The sequence below is a fragment of the Lissotriton vulgaris genome, chromosome 8, assembly GCF_964263255.1.
Source record: "Lissotriton vulgaris chromosome 8, aLisVul1.2, whole genome shotgun sequence".
Taxonomy (NCBI): Eukaryota; Metazoa; Chordata; class Amphibia; order Caudata; family Salamandridae; genus Lissotriton; species Lissotriton vulgaris.
Genome location: NC_141696.1, coordinates 1,334,299,801 through 1,334,319,062, shown reverse-complemented (window position 1 = coordinate 1,334,319,062; position 19,262 = coordinate 1,334,299,801). Strand labels below are relative to the sequence as shown.

The 19,262-nt window shown below is 51.0% G+C and overlaps 1 protein-coding gene across 2 annotated transcripts in view; it reads left to right on the top strand.

The window, feature by feature from the left end:
• The first annotated feature begins 12,120 nt into the window (after positions 1-12,120).
• CEP126 (centrosomal protein 126) overlaps positions 12,121-19,262 on the top strand; it is a 343,370-nt gene continuing 336,228 nt past the window's right edge. For both annotated transcript variants that reach the window (XM_086935283.1, XM_086935284.1), the window contains exon 1: positions 12,121-12,398. In XM_086935283.1, the coding sequence (XP_086791409.1) occupies positions 12,367-12,398 (32 nt within the window). In that variant the 5' untranslated portion in view covers positions 12,121-12,366. The remainder of the gene's footprint in view (positions 12,399-19,262) is intronic.

The window sequence follows — 19,262 nt, the reverse complement described above, 5'->3', positions numbered from 1 at the left end:
GACGTGCCCTGCAGGTTCGCTGCCCCCAGCGTGTGCCCCCTCTTCTAGGACCCCGAGGCGCTTTGTCTCTCTGACCCGGCCCGCGCCGCAACGCCAACCTTCAAGCCCGAGCCGAGCCGCCGCTCTGACTGGCCCAGGAAGGAAGACACCGAGCCAACCTTGACCTTGCCGCCTCGGCCCTCGCCAAGGCTCCACAGGTACTGTGTTTGCCCCCGCGGTGCGAGCGTCCAGCCTTCCAAGCTCGCACCGCCCTGTGTGACCTCCTGTGCCCCGGGAGCCTCGCAGCTGCAGTCTGCACCTCGGTACGAGCCGCCCCTCTCCAGTGAGGCTCGCACCGCTTCTGGCCCCCCAAGGCCTCCCCTGACACTCCCCGTGGCCGGCGCCCCCTCCGCATCGAGTCCCACACAGCCGTGTGACTCATACTGAGAGCCCGACCCGGTCGTGCCTTTCGCCGCTCACGCGAGAAGCGTGAGCTTTGGCAGGCCGGGTCCGATTTTCTCGCAGGAGGTGCACAGAGGCGCTGGGAACACACAAAAGCGCTAAGGAGCCCTGTACTTGGTGGAAACTGGGCAGAAGGCCCCTAAGAGCACATTTTAAAGACTATTTTGAAACGCTGAACTAAGAACTGTGGCAACCTAATTACAAATAACTGGAACCATTTTTTGTACAAAGACCGTATTTACAAGCCTGCTTTAAATATATATAAAGAAGATATTTTTGCAAGAATACAGTCTAGTGTCATTGTGTGGTGGGTTAATGATTATTGTGTGTGATGCTGCAAATGTTTAACCCTATGTACTCCAGAGTTTAGCCTAGACTGCTTGCGCCAAACTAACTAGAGGGTGAGCAGGGGTTATTTCTGGGAGTAATCCTTTGCCCTGACTTAGAGGAGAGGGTCCCTGCTTGTCGCCAGTGCTGCACTGCTCCAACCAGAGACCCCCAATTCTAACATTGGACGCAGCGGTGAGGATCACAAATTTATATTTGCAGTGTCCATACAGTGATTATTGACCATTGCATAGTGATGACAGCCCAGTAACTTAAGCCACAGATTTTTGGGGGATTTATGATTTGCTAGAAGAGATCTCCATGTGTTTTTGAAGTCATGCCTGTGTCAGTGAAAATGTAAAAGGCAGCATCCATTTCTTCTATTGACTGTGATTGGGAGAAACTAGAAAACTACACCGGGAAACAGCTCAAGAGCTTCAGCAAAAAATTTGAACATTTCCATGACCGGACTCTCCAGAAGGGAGCAGTTCCAAAAGGCGCTGAGGGCCTGGGTCAAGGCAAGGAATGCCCCTGGAAAGGATATTGAATTTGAGGATGCAGAACAGCAGCTGGAGGGACCCCTGACTCCAGAGTGGAGGGGTGCAACCTCCCCATTGGGTAGCAGTGTTTCTGGCCGAGGTCTGTCGCCAGAGGAGCTGGCGGACAGACAGGCAACCCGAGATCATGAATTGAAGTTGGCAGAGCTTGAAATAAATGGGCAACTGGAGCTAGAAACCAAGAAGTTGGCCCTGGAAGAAATGAAAATACAGCTTGCCGGTGACTTAAGAATGAGGAAACTTGATATGGAGCTCAAGGGGCTTGAGGCCAGGAGGGCTTCAGCCCAGCCACAAGAAATATGTGTAGCTCAGAGATTGAGCTTTGCTGAGTTGGAGGTGGAGTCCAGCTCAGATGGTGGCAGCAACATTAAGGTAACCAGTGCTGAGAGCATAGTGCACCCACCTAGAGATATGGCACCTGACTTGGAGGGGGTTAACATACACCAGGAGGTTCAAGGGCATGAGGTAGCTCCAGTAGTGTGCAGCGTCCCTGAAGGGAATAGGGTAGCTGGCATAGGAGTTCATGGTCTTAGTGGTGGGAGGGATTCCCCCATGGATGAGGTCCTGGGGGTGAGTGTAAAGATCGCCCAGAAGAGTGTGGGTTGTGTGACAGAGACAGTCCGCTACTGTCTGGCCAGTCTCAGAAGAATGGTGTGGAGTATGTGTGTGAGGCGCTGGATGGAGAGGTGGAGGATAGTTTGGTCAACCCTGCTAGGGGGCTGTGTGATCCAATTGTGGGAGAGCATACTTTAAGTCCCAGTTTTCCAGAGCTATGCCAACACCTGTTTGAGAGTGACTTCTCTGACCCCAGGGAACTCACAATGGAGGCAGACCTTGTGGTGGATTCCAGAGGGTCTAGAGAGGCATTGGGGTGTGATCCTGTGGGGAGTGGCTCAGGTATCTTCCAGCCCAGAGTGGTGGAAGTGGTGCAGAGTAGCCCAGCTAGGTCCTGTAGTAGTGAGAGGGGTGTAGGGCCTCACGTCCTGTCCTTAAGGGAAAGAAGTGAGAATGGGTTTTGTCCCGATAGTGCCCAACCTCAGCCTCAGAGCCTGGATGGTTCTTTAAGGGAACACCAGGTGGGGAGCCTAGGCTGTCCGGATGAGCCACCCGCTGAGGGGGATCCCCCAGTGGCTAGAGAACGAGGAGGCTCTGTAAACAGAGCTCCAGTAGTTCTGGTGTCTGGCAGTACCACTCCAGTTGGGAGGGTGCAGAAGTCCAGAAGGAGGGGCGAGAGGGGGAAAGAGTCCCCAGTGGAAGAACCAGTGGGTCAGGGGCCAGCCAGCAGGGCTGCATCCCCAGTGAATGACCATGGGGACACCACTTCTGTCCTGGGGGATCTTCCCGTACTGTCAGATGGACAGGGGTTGGGAGATCTGCGCCAGGCAGACTGTCGCACGGCACATGAGCTATGTGCCAACCTCAGGGGGGGCATGCGTGCTCCCCGGGAAGTCCTGGTGCGCCAGGCCAAGTCAAGTCAAGTCAAGATTTATATAGCGCGCTACATACCCATAGGGTCTCAAGGCGCTTGAGGAAGGGGGGGGGGGAATTACTTGTCGAATATCCAAGTTTTAAGTTGCTTTCTGAATGCTAGGTGGTTCTGAGTAAGGCGAAGGTGAGTGGGAAGAGAGTTCCAGGTTTTAGCTGCCAGGTAGGAGAAGGATCTACCTCCCATGGTGGCTTTGTTGATGCGCGGTACAGTGGCAAGGGCTTGGTTGGAGGATCGTAGCTGACGGGAGGGGGTGTAGAAGGACAGTCGTGTGTTGAGGCATTCGGGTCCAAGTTCGTAAAGTGCTTTGTGTGCATGGGTTAAGAGGCGGAAAGTAATCCTCTTATTTACGGGGAGCCAGTGGAGGTTTTTCAGGTGACCAGAGATGTGTTCTTTACGCGGGATGTCTAGTATGAGCCTGGCTGAAGCGTTCTGGATGCGTTGGAGTTTTTTCTGGAGTTTTGCAGTGGTACCGGCGTATAGGGTGTTTCCGTTGTCCAGGCGGCTCGTGACCAGTGCGTGAGTGACCGTTTTTCTAGTTTCGGTGGGGATCCAGCGAAATGCTTTTTTGAGCATGCGAAGAATGTTGAAGCAAGATGATGAAACGGCGTTGACTTGTCTGGTCATCGAGAGTGAGGAGTCCAGGGTGACGCCCAGGTTCCGTGCGTGGTCCGTCGGGATGGGTGCTTTTCCAAGGGCCTCTGGCCACCAAGAGTCATCCCAGGCGGAGGGGGAGGTGCCTAAGATGAGGACTTCTGTTTTGTCTGAGTTCAGTTTCAGACGGCTGTGCTTCATCCACTCAGCTACTTCTTTCATTCCTTCGTGTAAGTTGTTTTTGGCGGTGTTAGGGTCTTTGGTGAGTGAGAGGATCAGTTGGGTGTCGTCAGCGTAGGAGATGATGTTGAGATTGTGTTGGCGAGCGATGGCCGCAAGGGGGCTCATGTACACGTTGAAGAGGGTGGGGCTGAGTGACGATCCTTGCGGCACGCCGCAGATGACTTCAGAGGCCTCTGACTTGAATGGAGGGAGCCGGACTCTCTGGGTTCTTCCAGAGAGGAACGAGGTGATCCATTCCAGTGCTTTTCCTTGGATTCCGATGTTTCTGAGGCGCTGTAGAAGGGTGCTATGGCAGACTGTGTCGAAGGCTGCGGAGAGGTCAAGGAGGATGAGGGCGACTGTGTCTCCATTGTCCAGTAGAGTTTGAATGTCGTCTGTTGCTGCGATGAGTGCGGTCTCAGTGCTGTGTTTGGCTCGGAATCCGGACTGTGAGGAGTCAAGGGATTTGTTGCTTTCGAGGAAGGTGGCGAGCTGGTTGTTGATAGCTTTCTCGATGACTTTGGCCGGAAAAGGAAGAAGCGAGATGGGACGGTAGTTTTTGAGTTCGGTGGGGTCAGCTGTGGGTTTTTTCAGAAGGGCGCTGAGTTCTGCGTGTTTCCAGCTTTCCGGGAAGGTGGCGGAGTTGAGGGAGCAGTTGATGACGTCTCGGAGGTGTGGTGCTATGATGGAGTCTGCTTTGTTAAAGATGTGGTGAGGGCATGGGTCAGTTGGGGATCCTGAGTGGATGGAGTTCATCAGGCGGATGGTGTCCTCAGTGGAGATTGGGTTCCAGTCGTTAAGGATGTTCAAGGGGGGTGAAGGTCCTGCAGTAGGTTGAGTGGGTTGGTCTCCGGGTCGGTTGTCAAAGCTGTTGTGGATGTCTGCGATTTTGTTGTGGAAGAAGGAAGCTAGGGAGTCACAGAGGGCTTGCGAGGGGGTGTTGTCGTTGGAGTTGGCTGATGGGTTGGTAAATTCTTTGACGATGTTGAATAATTCCTTGCTGTTGTGGGCGTTGTTATCCAGCAGGGTTGGGTCTCTGAGTTGGAGAGCCAGGTTCAGGTGTTGTCTGACCTGGAGGGCAGGACCACTATAATCAGTGTCCTGGCCCATGTCGCTTCTAGGGATACCACTCCAGTTGGGAGTGGGCAGTACTCTGGAAGTGGGTGCAGAGGGAGGAAGTCCTCGCCTCTGACCCCGGTTCAACTAGAGGGTCTAGACCCTAGGTTTAAGGGCCAGGTTCAGGGTGTCCCCCCTGACCTGGTGCCCCAGTTGCAGGATAGCACCCCTGAACTGGTGGGCGAATTGTGCAGGTCACCTGCCACAGGTGCCCTGACAATTCTGGAAGGGGGTACCACTCCAGGTGGGAGGGTACAGAGCCCCAAGGAGGACCGGGTGTGGGAGAGCCCACCACAGTGTTTGGTCCAGCCGCCAGGTACAGGCCTGGGGCTGGTGGGTCAGTGCCAGGATGACATACCTGACCTGACAGGAGGGAGAGTGGACAAAGGGTGCCAAGCACCTGGGGCTACTGCCCCCGCTCTCTGAGGCCACAGAGGTTTGAGAGCCCTGAGAGGCATAAGGCCTGGGTCTCATTCCTGACTACTGTCAGTGGCCACTCTGACATTTTTCTGTCTGCCTGTTGGGACACACCTGTGAGCGAATTAAGGCTAGGTGCTGCCCTGGTGGTGTCCACGGGTGAAGAGAAGGATTCCACATGGGTTGGCTGTGTGGACCCTGAGAGCATACCCAGAGGAATTGAAAAAGGTTCAGTTTGGAGTAGAACTGGAGTCTGCCCCTGCAGTTGCGGGCCAGGTCCTAGTTCTATCGCCCAAAGCAGTGAAGACCATCAAGGTAGTGATTGGTCTACCCTGCGTTTTGGCTGGAAGGGGGTTGTGTTGGACTTGGACCTTCCTGCTGGGTCATCCCTAAACTTTTTGCCTTTTTCCTCCTATATTTCCTCCGACCTGTTTTTGTTTGTTTAATGGCTCTGGGCACTTTACCACTGCTGACCGGTGCTAAAGTGCATATGCTCTCCCTGTTGTAAATTGTTACATTGATTGGTGTCCATGTTTGGCTTATTTGGTTTACTGTCAGTCCCTAGTCGAGTGCACCAGGGGTGCCAGGGCTTGTAAATACAAATGCCGCTAGTGGGCTTGCAGCACTGGTTGTGCCACCCACAGAAGCGGCCTAGCAAAATGTGTCTAAGTTCTGCCATTGCAGAACCTGCGTGCAGTCTGGTACTGTCATGCTGGCTGGGCAAGTGCACACACTTGCCAGCCCCCAAACCTTCCCTTAACTTCATATTAGTCACCCCTATGGTAGGCCCAAGGGCAGGGTGCATTGTAAGTGTAAGGTAGGACATGCTCTGATGTGTGTGGCATGTTCTAATAGTGAATTACAGCCAAATTCGTTTTTCACTATTGTAAGGCTACCTGTTCTCTTAGGCCAAGATGGGCTGCTGGAATTATTACACGCTATAATCCCAGCAGGCTCAAGGAACATGGTAGAAAATAAAGTTTAGTATGCCTGGACTCAGAATAATAAAATACTTCTTTTAGTAAAGTTTATTTTAATATCCTGTGTTTGCAAATGTTACTTTTAGAAAGTTAGCATTTGCTTGCCTAACCATTTCAGCCCGCCTCTGCTAGTATGTGTATCTGACTGTCTGGGATGGGTGAGTGACAGGGCTGGGGGATGACAGGTGGTGAATGCAAGGATTACACCTTAGTGGGAGGTAGGAGTGCCCCTGGACTCTTAATAGGGCAGTGCTCTGCCACCACAATGCTGGCTCCGCCCCCTGGGGAGCGACTGATGACTCAGCCGGCACCTGGCCCAGGAAGGGCAAAGCACTGTCATCAAGGTACTCCTGGCTGCCCCTGTCCACAAAATGCTGGTTCCACCTCCTGCGGAGCGTCTGATGTGCCTGCCCTCACACTGAAAGAAGACACCAGAGTACACCCAACAAGTGCTCAGAGACTGAATGGAGTTCTGCAAAGGCCCCCCTGGCCTGGGAGAACAAAGAAAACTCTGTATAAAAGTAGGAGCCCGGCTCCTTGTAAATTAGATCCTGTTTGCGCAAAGAAGAAGCTCTGCCTGAAGAGAAGGACCTAGGAAAGCTGCATGGAGAAGTACTGACTCTGACCCCAAGAGACTGGCCTGTGGTGGGTGCCTTGCTCCTGAAGGAGAGCAGGAGAAGAAAGACTGAAAGATTTTGCTTTATTTTTGAACTTGTGCCAAACTCCTACAAAGATCTCCAAGGGCTTGCGGTGGAACTTGCCCCCTGAACAGCGCCCCAGGAACATTGGGCGCTACCCCCTGAAAGAGGAACTGCTGTGAGTGCTGCCTTCCCCTGCACTGCTACTTGGGAACAGTGGAGCGCGTCGTGATCATCCACCGTGCCCCCTGAGAGGCCCAGGGCACTACCGTCCCTCCAAGCACCGTGACTGCCGCCTGCCAGGGCCCCAGAAGCACCGCAAAGACCAGCCTTACTGGCCCAAGCACAGTGACTGTCGCCCCAACGAGCCGTAGCTCGCATCGTGAGGAGAGGCCTCACCCTGCACCTGCTTGCCCTTTTTGACCTGTGCCCGGGAAGGCGCCTGCCGATGTCTGTGAGCGGCTGCGGCGCGTTGTGCAGAGAAGCCCGTCTTGACCCCCTTGACGTGCCCTGCAGGTTCGCTGCCCCCAGCGTGTGCCCCATCTTCCAGGACCCCGAGGCGCTTTGTCTCCGTGACCCGGCCCGCGCCGCAACGCTAACCTTCAAGCCCGAGCCGAGCCGCCGCTCTGACTGGCCCAGGAAGGAAGACACCGCGACGCGGACACCGAGCCGACCTTGACCTTGCCGCCTCGGCCCTCGCCAAGTCTCCACAGGTACTGTGTTTGCCCCCGCGGTGCGAGCGTCCTGCCTTCCTAGCTCGCACCGCCCTGTGTGACCTCCTGTGCCCCGGGAGCCTCGCAGCTGCAGTCTGCGAGGCCCCCCCTGACACTCCCCGTGGCCGGCGCCCACTCCGCATCGAGTCCCACACAGCCGTGTGACTCATACTGAGAGCCAGACCCGGTCGTGCCTTTCGCCGCTCATGCGAGAAGCGTGAGCTTTGGCAGGCCGGGCCCGATTTTCTCGCAGGAGGTGCACAGAGGCGCAGGGAAGCACACAAAAGCGCTAAGGAGCCCTGTACTTGGTGGAAACTGGGCAGAAGGCCCCTAAGAACACATTTTAAAGACTATTTTGAAACGCTGAACAAAGAACTGTGGCAACCTAATTACAAGTAACTGGAACCATTTTTTGTACAAAGACCGTATTTACAAGCCTGCTTTAAATATATATAAAGAATATATTTTTGCAAGAATACAGTCTAGTGTCATTGTGGGGTGGGTTGATGATTATTGTGTGTGATGCTGCAAATGTTTAACCCTATGTACTCCAGAGTTTAGCCTAGACTGCTTGCGCCACACTACCTAGAGGGTGAGCAGAGGTTATTTCTGGGAGTAATCCTTTGCCCTGACTTAGAGGAGAGGGTCCCTGCTTGTCGCCAGTGCTGCACTGCGCCAACCAGAGACCTCCAATTCTAACAGTAAGTTATAATTCGCAACATAAGCAAATTAGTATCTCACGTGTATTTTTGTGTGTGCATTCTATTCTATGTTGGTTATTTTCAAAACCCCACGATTAGTTCATATTACTGTTATGGGAAAGTGATTTTACGAGGGGTATACAAACATTTTTTTTTTCATCCTCGCTCCATCAGAAGCAACAGGATGCGTGTGAGCCCAAACCTCTCGGCCTCCTTAGTACCACTACCTACCTGCCGTGTCACGTGCTGCAGAAGCAGGACGGCTTCAATGATTGCTGGTGGGAGATATAATTCCTGTTCAGCCTTGTAAACCCATTGCAAAAATTAATAGATGTGTAGATAACACCATTTCTCCATATAAATGGTGCTACTGAGCACCCCTCAGTTTCTAGGCTCCAAGAAGGACACCTTGGAATGCTGCTCTTCCCTCTCATTCTTCTAAAGGACGCTTGGCATTGCTGAGATCAGAGGAAGCATGCCCGAGCTGATAAAGCCCTGGGTTTGGCTGCAGAGTGCAGGAGTTCACACCCTATCAAGCAGTCTCCGTGTGCACCGGTGTATAATGGAATCAATTATATAATCTGTTACTCTTCAGTGAAACAGGCACGCCCTTAATTACATCTGTCACACCCCTTGGAGAGACCCGCCCCCATTTTTTTCATCCCACTACATAGTCTGCTCATCTTCAGTGAAGCAGGGACGCCCAGACCATCCACCCGACAGACTATAGTTCTGTAATCCTTTTCATTCATTCAGCATTTATCCACACGCCTAACACTGAAGTGAACCACCTCAAGCACAGAACTGAGAGAGATACTTTCGTGTTTTTCGTGCTAGTTTTTCATTTCGCTGAATTTCCTCATGAGTTTTCATGGGACCTTTCAAAACGCAGTGTCATGAACATGGACTGGCCTCTTCGTGACCCCCTGCAGAGAGCAGTGCCTCACACATGAATAGACCTGCGTCTGCTGTGGCGTCCGTGTCAGTGATGCGACTGAGCAAAGGTGGCAGGACACACACACAGGGGACCCTGCAGAAAGACCATCCATTGTGCGGTTTCCTCTTATGCTCGAAGAGAAAAGACACTTCGACAATAACCTTGCGCTGTGCAGCCGGCGATCAGTCCCTGTCAGACTACATCCCTTTAAAGGTATTGCTGTAAACAGGTCTTGGGTTGCAGATTTAGGCCACAACTCCCAGTAATGTTCTCTGGACAGAGATGTTTGCAGTCAGGGAATTTGCCCTGGTGCACTGCAGTGCTCGCGTTTCACTTTCTTTGTGCCTGCTGCGTCAGTCTACTGCTCGTGGCTAACAATCTGTTGTTGTTTGTGAATCGTTGGCTTGGAAAACATCGTAACAACAAGTAAGAGTCGGACGAGGGCTACCCTTTGTGACCCCGGCCAGCGCATTCTCTGGCCGGCCCTCGTATTATTGTACACATGTGATGATCACTGACTGACTGATAATTTTGTGACATAATGGTCTGGTCTCTTTGATTAACGATGGGGACTGCAGTGCTATAAGTAACAACACTGATTCTGGCAATTATTCAGAGCCTGACGAACGTTGCAGATAAAACAATGAAACAAGTCCATTTCTCCTCAGCTCCTTGTAATTAGTGGCCACAATCCGTTACAAGTGCACACTGTCACTGAGAACGTTTAGGAGGCCAGGCAGGGTGAACGTATGAGATTTCTTCCCATGGTTCATAAATGTCAAACCTTGTAGGCAAGTTACTTCGGTCTAAACTCCAAAGAGTCTTTGAATCTTTTGAATCATAAGCTTCCTACATGGGAGTGAACAATCAGCAGCCAAGCAAGAAGCAGCAGGCTTATATGTTCGAAAAACAATCATTTTGTGCTTTGTTTTGTGGTCACCGGTGTCATTATTGGAAAGAAAAGGGTACTGGTTAAGAAAAACACACACATCAGTTCATCTTGATTTCTAAGTTTAACAGTGCTACTAAATCTATTTTCAAAAAGTAGCTTAATGAATCTTTCCAGGATGTGAATTGTATTAATTACTCAAAGTTACCTTAAGATAACTTCACATGTGCGATTAAACTTTGCTCTAATTATGTTAACTGACAGTCCTGAAATAGAAAGATTGCAGCATTAATCGTTTGCAAGGTTGAAACACAGAATTTTGACTTGTGCTGCATCCAATTACATTCTTGCCTAAAGTATAGACAAAACAATATACTGTTAGTGTGGTGACTGAAATGATGTCTCAGTGAGCTGATGGTTGGACATCAGGAGCAAGGTTTTAACAGTCATAAAGTAATAACTGGTATGTTTCTGTAATACTTACACTTAAATGTTTCAAAAAGGGGGGTGGGGTCGCACACCACTCACTCACCAGCGGGATCGCCCCTAAGGACTATGGTCAGTATAGTTTTGTATTCCGCGATGTATCTTTCTTCGCCATCCCTGGACACGTGTTTCGGGGTATTTACCCCTCATCAGAAGGGAATAGGCCATCTTCTTATCTTCTGGGGTTGCCGGTGGCTGCCAAATATTGCCAGGTCTAGTACCACACGGGCGCGCGGGTGCGGGGTCCCAGGCTCGTCAGCCCGCTTAAATATTTCAAAAAGGGGGTGGGGTCGCACACCACTCACTCACCAGCGGGATCGCCCCTAAGGACTATGGTCAGTATAGTTTTGTATTCCGCGATGTATCTTTCTTCGCCATCCCTGGACACGTGTTTCGGGGTATTTACCCCTCATCAGAAGGGAATAGGCCATCTTCTTATCTTCTGGGGTTGCCGGTGGCTGCCAAACTACACTGACCATAGTCCTTAGGGGCGATCCCGCTGGTGAGTGAGTGGTGTGCGACCCCACCCCCTTTTTAAATGTTTAAAGCTCCCTCGAGCTGTTGGGCTGACGAGCCTGGGACCCCGCACCTGCGCGCCTGTGTGGTACTAGACCTGGCAATATTTGGCAGCCACCGGCAACCCCAGAAGATAAGAAGATGGCCTATTCCCTGCTGATGAGGGGTAAATACCCCGAAACACGTGTCCAGGGATGGCGAAGAAGGATACATCGCGGAATGCTAAACTACACTGACCATAGTCCTTAGGGGCGATCCCGCTGGTGAGTGAGTGGTGTGCGACCCCACCCCCTTTTTAAATGTTTAAAGCTCCCTCGAGCTGTTGGGCTGACGAGCCTGGGACCCCGCACCTGCGCGCCTGTGTGGTACTAGACCTGGCAATATTTGGCAGCCACCGGCAACCCCAGAAGATAAGAAGATGGCCTATTCCCTGCTGATGAGGGGTAAATACCCCGAAACACGTGTCCAGGGATGGCGAAGAAGGATACATCGCGGAATGCTAAACTACACTGACCATAGTCCTTAGGGGCGATCCCGCTGGTGAGTGAGTGGTGTGCGACCCCACCCCCTTTTTAAATACTTACACTTAAATGTTTTTGTATTCTACCTTATGATAGGACCGTGGACGACAGGGTTCCAGGCTTACACTCTTGTGCCCTAATGATTGCCTAACTATAATTACTGTATTAACCTTATCAAACTTGCTTGAAAATGCACCATTTGCCCACTCTTTTAAAAAAAAAATCCCAGGGGTGGGGGCAATTCCCCCATATGACAATCGTGCACATTTGCTACACTCATACACCACAGGGGACTCATCCTAAACATTTACTCCGCACCACTTTTAAATGTCACCAGCGCCACTGCTAGTCAAACCATTCCACCGCCTTAGAACTGCACAAAATTAAATGACATTTTGCCCGACTCATGTTACCGTGACACGCCTTGACTTGTCCTGCGCCTGCGTAATAAGAGCCGTGCGGTCCACCGCATAGGCAGTACATTGTCCTTTAGCTATTGGCTGTCAAAAGTTGTCCCGCCTCTCTGTCTTCACTGCTACTGTTGCCAGGGGATACCGTTGCTAGGATAGCGGCGTCTCTGGTTGTCAAGATGGCGGAAGGAATCTGGTTGCGCGGTCCGAAAAAATAGAGGTGAACAGCCCTGCCTCCCCTTAACGTAAGGAGACACCGGAGCCGCAGCCGATTCCGGGGGAGGGCATGGAGACGCTGTGCAGCGACAGTCCTTGAGCTAAGTGTTTAAGGTTCTCCCTTCATGTCCTACTTGCGCCGTTGCCGGGGAGTGAATGCCGGGCACCGCGCGGCTAGATTCCCCGTCCGCAGAGCACCATGCACGCACAGCGCAGAGCCAGTTCCTACTCGTATCCTTTACTGATACTTCATCTGAGCCCCCTCACCCCGCCCCTACCATCCTCAACTTCCTCGCAACATTCCTCACCATAACAAAGAAAAATATAGTAACTTGTGTTTGCAGCCATCTGAGATTATCAAGTCGTTATGATGATTTACTTCACAGTACTTCGTGTTTTTTCTCTCCATTTTGTGTTTTCTAACCATTCAAAACAATTTCCTGACTTCGGTTTTTTTATGATTGAGGGTAAAATGCCTGTACGAAATGTTTTTGTACCTCTTAGGAGGCTGGACAGTCTTCCCAGAAAAAACAAATATTTCCTATCTGTCATGATTTACATTGTTTTTTATTGAGTATTTATTTTCTTTGCCGACTTCCTCGTTATATAGTTTATATTGTTTATCAAAATACGTAATCCTTGCATTTTGCTTATTTGAAATGGGTATCTATGGCTTTCCTCCGTGAAATAGAACACGCACTGTAAGCGTGCTATCCAGGATCGTATCATAGTGTCATGAAGTGCGCATGCTGATTTCAAATCCGTTAGTTGAAAAAAATAACCTCAGTTTTGTTGCCAAAATGTTAAAAATAATGCTTTAGAAGAGAAAGTATCCTTCTTACATTTTACAAGACCGTTTATTACAGAAATTTTTTACTGAATAGTTATTTTTTGGAATGAAGTGGTTTACTGAGATACAGATTGGGAATGGCAGAGTGCAGACCAGTGAAGGCACTGTGAATACCAACTAAAGCTATTATATTATGATTCATGAACTGTGTCTTTCTTTTCTCCACCCCATCGGTGATATGTACACGAGTGTATGCTGTTCGTGTACGCATAAATGCAGTGTGTGTGTGTGTGTTTTCATGCTTCTGGATCACAAATTTGCTAGCATTCGCGACAAGAATTTGCAATTCTATTAAGGACACGGAGGCGAGGATTATGCTTCTCAAACTTTACTGCATCAACACAGCAGCCAATGAAAACATATTATTTTCTCAAGTAAACAATAAAATTACTACATTTCCCATGAACACCATGGTTATAGGCATGCCCCCACAGTCCATAAGAACCCCTTGCGTGCACATCACTTCCTCTTTCTTTGAGGCGATAAGTCCATAACGTGAACCAAACAAAACAGTCCATAACATGAACCAAACAAATCCTCCAACGTGGAAGAAGAACTTCAGGTTGTCATCTCGACGTCAGTCGTCTGTCAGTCCGACTTTTTCTCAGCTCCTGAAATAAAGGAAATAACACCACCGTAACCACTGAAATATTTGGGTGGGTAAGCGTTTGATATACAATACATTACGCCGGGTGGGATAATCCTCGCCTCCGTGTCCTTAATAGAATTGCAAATTCTTGTCGCGAATGCTAGCAAATTTGTGATTCTATTACAGGACCGGAGGCTTCAGATTATGCTTGGTTTAACGCTGAGTAAACACAACAGAAGTAATGTCACCCACCGGCTTATAATAAAAGGTTTTAAATGTCGATTCAGACGACCAATCTGCACAACGCATGATATCTTGAATACTGGAACCTAAACCATATGATTTGGACGCCATAGCGCCTCTCACAGAATGAGCACCAAAAAGCTGCGTATCTACACCAGCTTCTTTCATCACATCACGAAGCCATCTTGCTATAGTGGCTGCCACCACCGGTTTAAAGGGTTTTTTAACAGCAATTAACAATTGATTACAACCCTGCGGCCGCAAGGCCTTAGTACATTCCTCGTAACATTTTAAGCATTGAACCACACATAATTTTTCATTTGCAGGAAAAGCATTGTATGAAATATGTCTCGATAAAGTTTTTGTGCGACCTGTAATATGAAAAGAAACCCCTTCCGGGGAAAACACTCTACCTGTAACGTCGAGCGCTCTCACATCAGAAGTCCGCCTGCATGACGATAAGCACAGCAACATAGCTAGTTTTGCCGACAATTGCTTTCTAGAAAGAAGATTATTGCCCGGCCATTTGTTGAATAAGTCTAGAACCAATGAAACGTCCCATAACCCAGTATACTTGGGTTTGGGCGGGTTGGCGACCCTGACGCCCTTTAGGAGTTTGCATACCATTGGATGCATACCCACTGGTTTGCCGTCGATCTGCGTATGACCCGCCGAAATTGCTGAACGGAAGTTGTTTACCGACCTGTACGCCAGGCCGCACCCCGCCTTTTCGGTTAGAAAGTTTAAAACGTGGGACAACTCTGCCCCCACGGGATCCAGGTGTCGTCCCAAGCACCAATCCACCCAGCCTTTCCAGGCCGAGGAATAACGCTTCCTGGTGGAAGGTGCCCATGCCTGCTTGATGAGCTCGGCAGTCTGTCCCGAAATGCCTGGCAACTGCCACTGTTGCCGGAAAGCCTCCATGCCATCAGCGACATCCTGCCCTCCACTAGTAACGGGTGTTGTTCTTGTTGAGGGCCCTGCAATAACCAACTCGAGTCCGGGAGCATCCTCGGACTGTCGCAGCTCCATTGAAGGAGCTTGGGAAACCACGCTTGTGACGACCACCACGGCGTCACCATGACAATTTCTGCCTTCTGTTTGATCACTTGCGTCATCACCCTGGGGATCAATAAGAACGGGGGAAAGGCATATTGGGTCCCCCGAGACCAGTCCTGAAGAAAGGCATCCGTCGCCGCTGCTAATGGGTCCGGCCTCCAGCTGAAGAACCGGGGAATCTGAAAAGTCAGCCTGGAGGCAAACAGGTCCGTCTGAAACGGACCCCAGATCTCCTGCAGCCAATGGAAGACACGAGGGAACAGCTTCCAATCGCTGTAATCCCTCAAGTGCCTGGAATTCCAGTCCGCCACCTGATTGGCCTGGCCCGGAATATACTCCGCTATCACCGAAATTTGATTCTGTAGACAATAGTGCCAAAAATCCTTGGCTATCTGAACAAGCATGGATGACCTCGTGCCGCCCAACTTGTTGATATACCTCACCGCCGACACATTGTCCAGGCGGAGGAGGATGCAGCAGGATGTCTGCCTCGGGGATAACGTGCGAATCGCGAACGACCCCGCTAACAGTTCTAAACAGTTGATGTGCATCTCGAGCTCTTGAGCCGACCATCTGCCGCCTGTAGAAACCTCTCCACAGCGCGCGCCCCAGCCCCACCGGCTGGCGTCGGACTCGATTACTACCTCCGGCTGGGATCCAAAGATTGCCCTGCCGTTCCATGCGTCCACGTGACTGAGCCACCACTGTAGTTCTGTCCGAACTTCTTCCGACAGAGGGACCGAATCGGTATAAGAAAGGCCTCTTTGTAGATGTTGGATCTTGAGTCGGTGTAGCGCCCTGTAGTGCAACGGCCCCGGAAATATGGCCTGGATGGACGATGCCAGTATACCCACAACTCTGGCCAGCGTCCTGAGGGTCACCACTTGTCTGTCTAGCAACTTCCTTATTTCCTGTTTCAAGTCCCGCAACTTGGCCTGAGGCAGACGTAGTTGCGAGGTCTGGGAATCTATCATGAATCCCAAGAAGTCTATCATTTGTGTCGGAGACATCACAGATTTCTTCAGATTGATCACAAACCCTAAACTTTGCAGCAAGGCTGTAGTCATGTTCAGATGTCGTGAAAGACTGATCTGGTCTTGTGCCATGATCAAGATGTCGTCGAGATATATAATTAGTCTTATGCCTCGTTCCCTGAGGTACGCTACCACCGGCTTCATCACCTTTGTAAAGCACCATGGAGCCGAGGAAAGACCGAAGGGAAGAGCCGAGTACTCGTAACACTGGTTCTCCCACATGAATTGTAGAAACCTGCGATGAGGTGGAAAAATCGGTATAGATAGATATGCATCCTTGAGGTCTAGGCGTACGAACCAATCCCCTTCTTGCAGCAAGTCTGCCAGGAGGTGAATACCCTCCATCTTGAAATGGTTGTACGTCAGGTATTGGTTGAACTCCCTTAGGTTTAGCACTAACCTGTTGCCGCCCCCTTTTTTCTGGACAAGGAAGACGTTGCTGAGGAAAGAGCGGGGACCCTGTCTGCAACGAGAGATCGCCCCTTTCTTCAGTAAATCTTCCACCTGCTCGCTTATAAAACTGCGCTCTTGTAGGAAAAAATGGAGCGGTGGAGGGGGAAGCGCCTGCGCTGGGCTGGAGTAGAACTCTAGACGAAATCCCTGAATCGTCTGTAGCACCCACGCATCCTGCGTCAAAGTCTGCCAGCGCGCCAGGCAATGCTGCGTGCGCCCCCCCAAAGGAAGAAGGGAAACATCTGAGGCACTCACCGGTATTCTGGTGTGATTTGAAGCTGGCTCTATTGTTTCCCGACTGGAAACGTCCGCGGTTGAACTTCCTCTTGGACGGGTAGAAAGTGCCACCACGGGTGGAGTCCCACTCTCCACGTCCGCGGCCAAAGTCACCCCGTTGGGAGCCTTGCTGGTATCCTCGGCCTGACGAGCGACCCCCGCCTCGTCCGGCCCTGGTGAAAACCCCCTGTGTAAGGGCTCTCTTTATTCCACTTTGGGCTTTGTCTAGGGCAGTAAAAGTACCGACGTACTTTGTGACGTCTTTGACAAACCTATCTCCAAAAAGGAAACCTCCGGCCAGAGGTCCCGGCTCCGCATCTGCCAGCTCCGTTAAATTGCTGTCCATCCGGAGCAATAGGGATTTGCGCCTCTCTGAGGAGATCGCGCAATTGGCATTGCCAATCAGGCAAATGGCGCGCTGAGCCCAGCCCGCCAGGATATCCGGGTTAACTGTTCCTTGACCTTCCTTGGATTTCAAGGCCATTTCCAAGATCTTTGCCAGGGGCCCCACGACGTCCAACATCTTGTCTTGGCAGCCCCGCCAAGCCCTGTCTAATCCCCTTTTGGGGTCCTTGGAGAATTTCCTCAAAAAAGTGAGCATACTTGCGTCGATCTCGGGAGTGTCTGCCACTCCGTCCGGGAGCTCCGGGCGAGGACACTCTGACCGCAAGCGGTTTCGGACTTCCCTACCAAAGCCCTTCCGGAGATTTTCGTGCAAATACTCAGACACCTCCGGTGGCGGGATCCAATCCGAAGATCGGGGGTGGACTATCTCCGCAGGGTCAAAATTGAATGTCCTGATCCTGTCCTCAGCCGGCTTAGGATCTACTCTGGCTTTCTTCGGGGGAGGGAGAAGCTCCTCCGATGTATCAGTATCGGTTCCCGTGTCCGTGTTAGTAGTGGAGGTGTCAGTGTCCACAGGGATAGGGCGTTTAGCCTTGGCCTTGCCACCCATATACTGGGAACTATCAGACTCTTTTGGCGGCAGAGAGGCCAATGATTGCGCGTGCGGCCATTGAATGGTGTCAGCTGAGTCCGCCGCGGAAGAAGTGGCTGCCTGCTTCCTCTTCTTCTTATCCCCATAACCGTGCCGTTTCGCAAAACCTTCCAGTTGTTTTCTAATGGGTCGTAGTGCCTCCGCAAGTGCCTGCTGCACCGTCTGTGGGACTTTCGTCTCCATTGCCTTATTTACTGAAGCTTGGACCGAGGCATCCAAAGCATCGACAATCTTGTCCTCAAGTACAGCCTCCGGCTGTCCATCCATAAGTTCCTCCCCATCATTGTACTCCTCATCAGGATAGCGCACCCAACCTTCCATTGTGAAGGTACACACACTGCAGAGCAGTCCAGAACAAAACACTGGGTGAATGGGGGTAATGGGGGGGGTCAGCCCAAGCACACAAACAATTAACTGGCAACGTTTCCCAAACCCCCTCAGCAATGCTGTAGTCAGAAGGATCAAAGATCCTGGCCCTTCAAGTCCCTGGAGCGTGTGCACACTCTGGGCCAATGGTTTATACAGCCAGCCGATCAATTAGGCAGGCGCTCACACAGGGGGTCCGCCGGAATGCAGAACGCGCGAAAAATGCGTTCCGTGTAAGCCGAGGAATCGGAGCGAGGCGCGCCGCCCAAACGCTGCCAAAAACCTACTAGAAACAAGCCCAATTTGGCAGCGTTTTGGGGCGCGCGCGTCGACCGAGAGCCACCCGGCGCGTGCGTCAGGGCCGACAAGGGAAGCCTCTGCACGCCTCACAGGCTGCCGGTACCGGGCTCAGTGATTACGCGGCGGGCCCCCCGCCGGCCAAAGACCGTGAAAATTAGCGCTCTCGAAGCGCGAGCTCAAGCGGGTAGAACCCGATCTGAGGGAAGTGGTTCATAAGAAACAAACAAAACAGAACAGAGCTAAGTGCTGCAGCGCTCGCTGATCTCGTCACTAGCGCGTATGCAATAAGGAGATATTCAAGCCAAAATTCAAACAGTATAAAACAGTATACGGAGCGACTCGCCCCAGCAAGCAAATGCCTATAAATAGGACAGCAATCAACAAGAATAGCCCCACAGGGAAGAACCCAAGCACAAACAGAGTGAGGGGACCCAAGGGGAGGTGCACTTAACTCTGGCTTGAGCAGCAAAGAAAGAGGAAGTGATGTGCACGCAAGGGGTTCTTATGGACTGTGGGGGCGTGCCTATAACCATGGTGTTCATGGGAAATGTAGTAATTTTATTGTTTACTTGAGAAAATAATATATTTTCATTGGCTGCTGTGTTGATGCAGTAAAGTTTGAGAAGCATAATCTGAAGCCTCCGGTCCTGTAATAGAATTTACTATTTAGTTCATGTAGTGTCTTTATATAGAGATAGCACAACAGACAGTAGGGTCAAAGCACTCCGAGTGGAAAGTTAAGCGAAGAGATAAAAACATGTGGCAGGTGGCATTTTCGGCAGTGTGTCTTCCGATGAAGAAGCATTGTGCAAGGGATCCTCCTTGTCATTCCAGAGGAGACCGTTACTCAGAAGGCAACTTTCTGAGAATCGTCACAATTAGACTCTAAACAGATGTTTTAATTGCAACTACTTTACCCACACGGTGG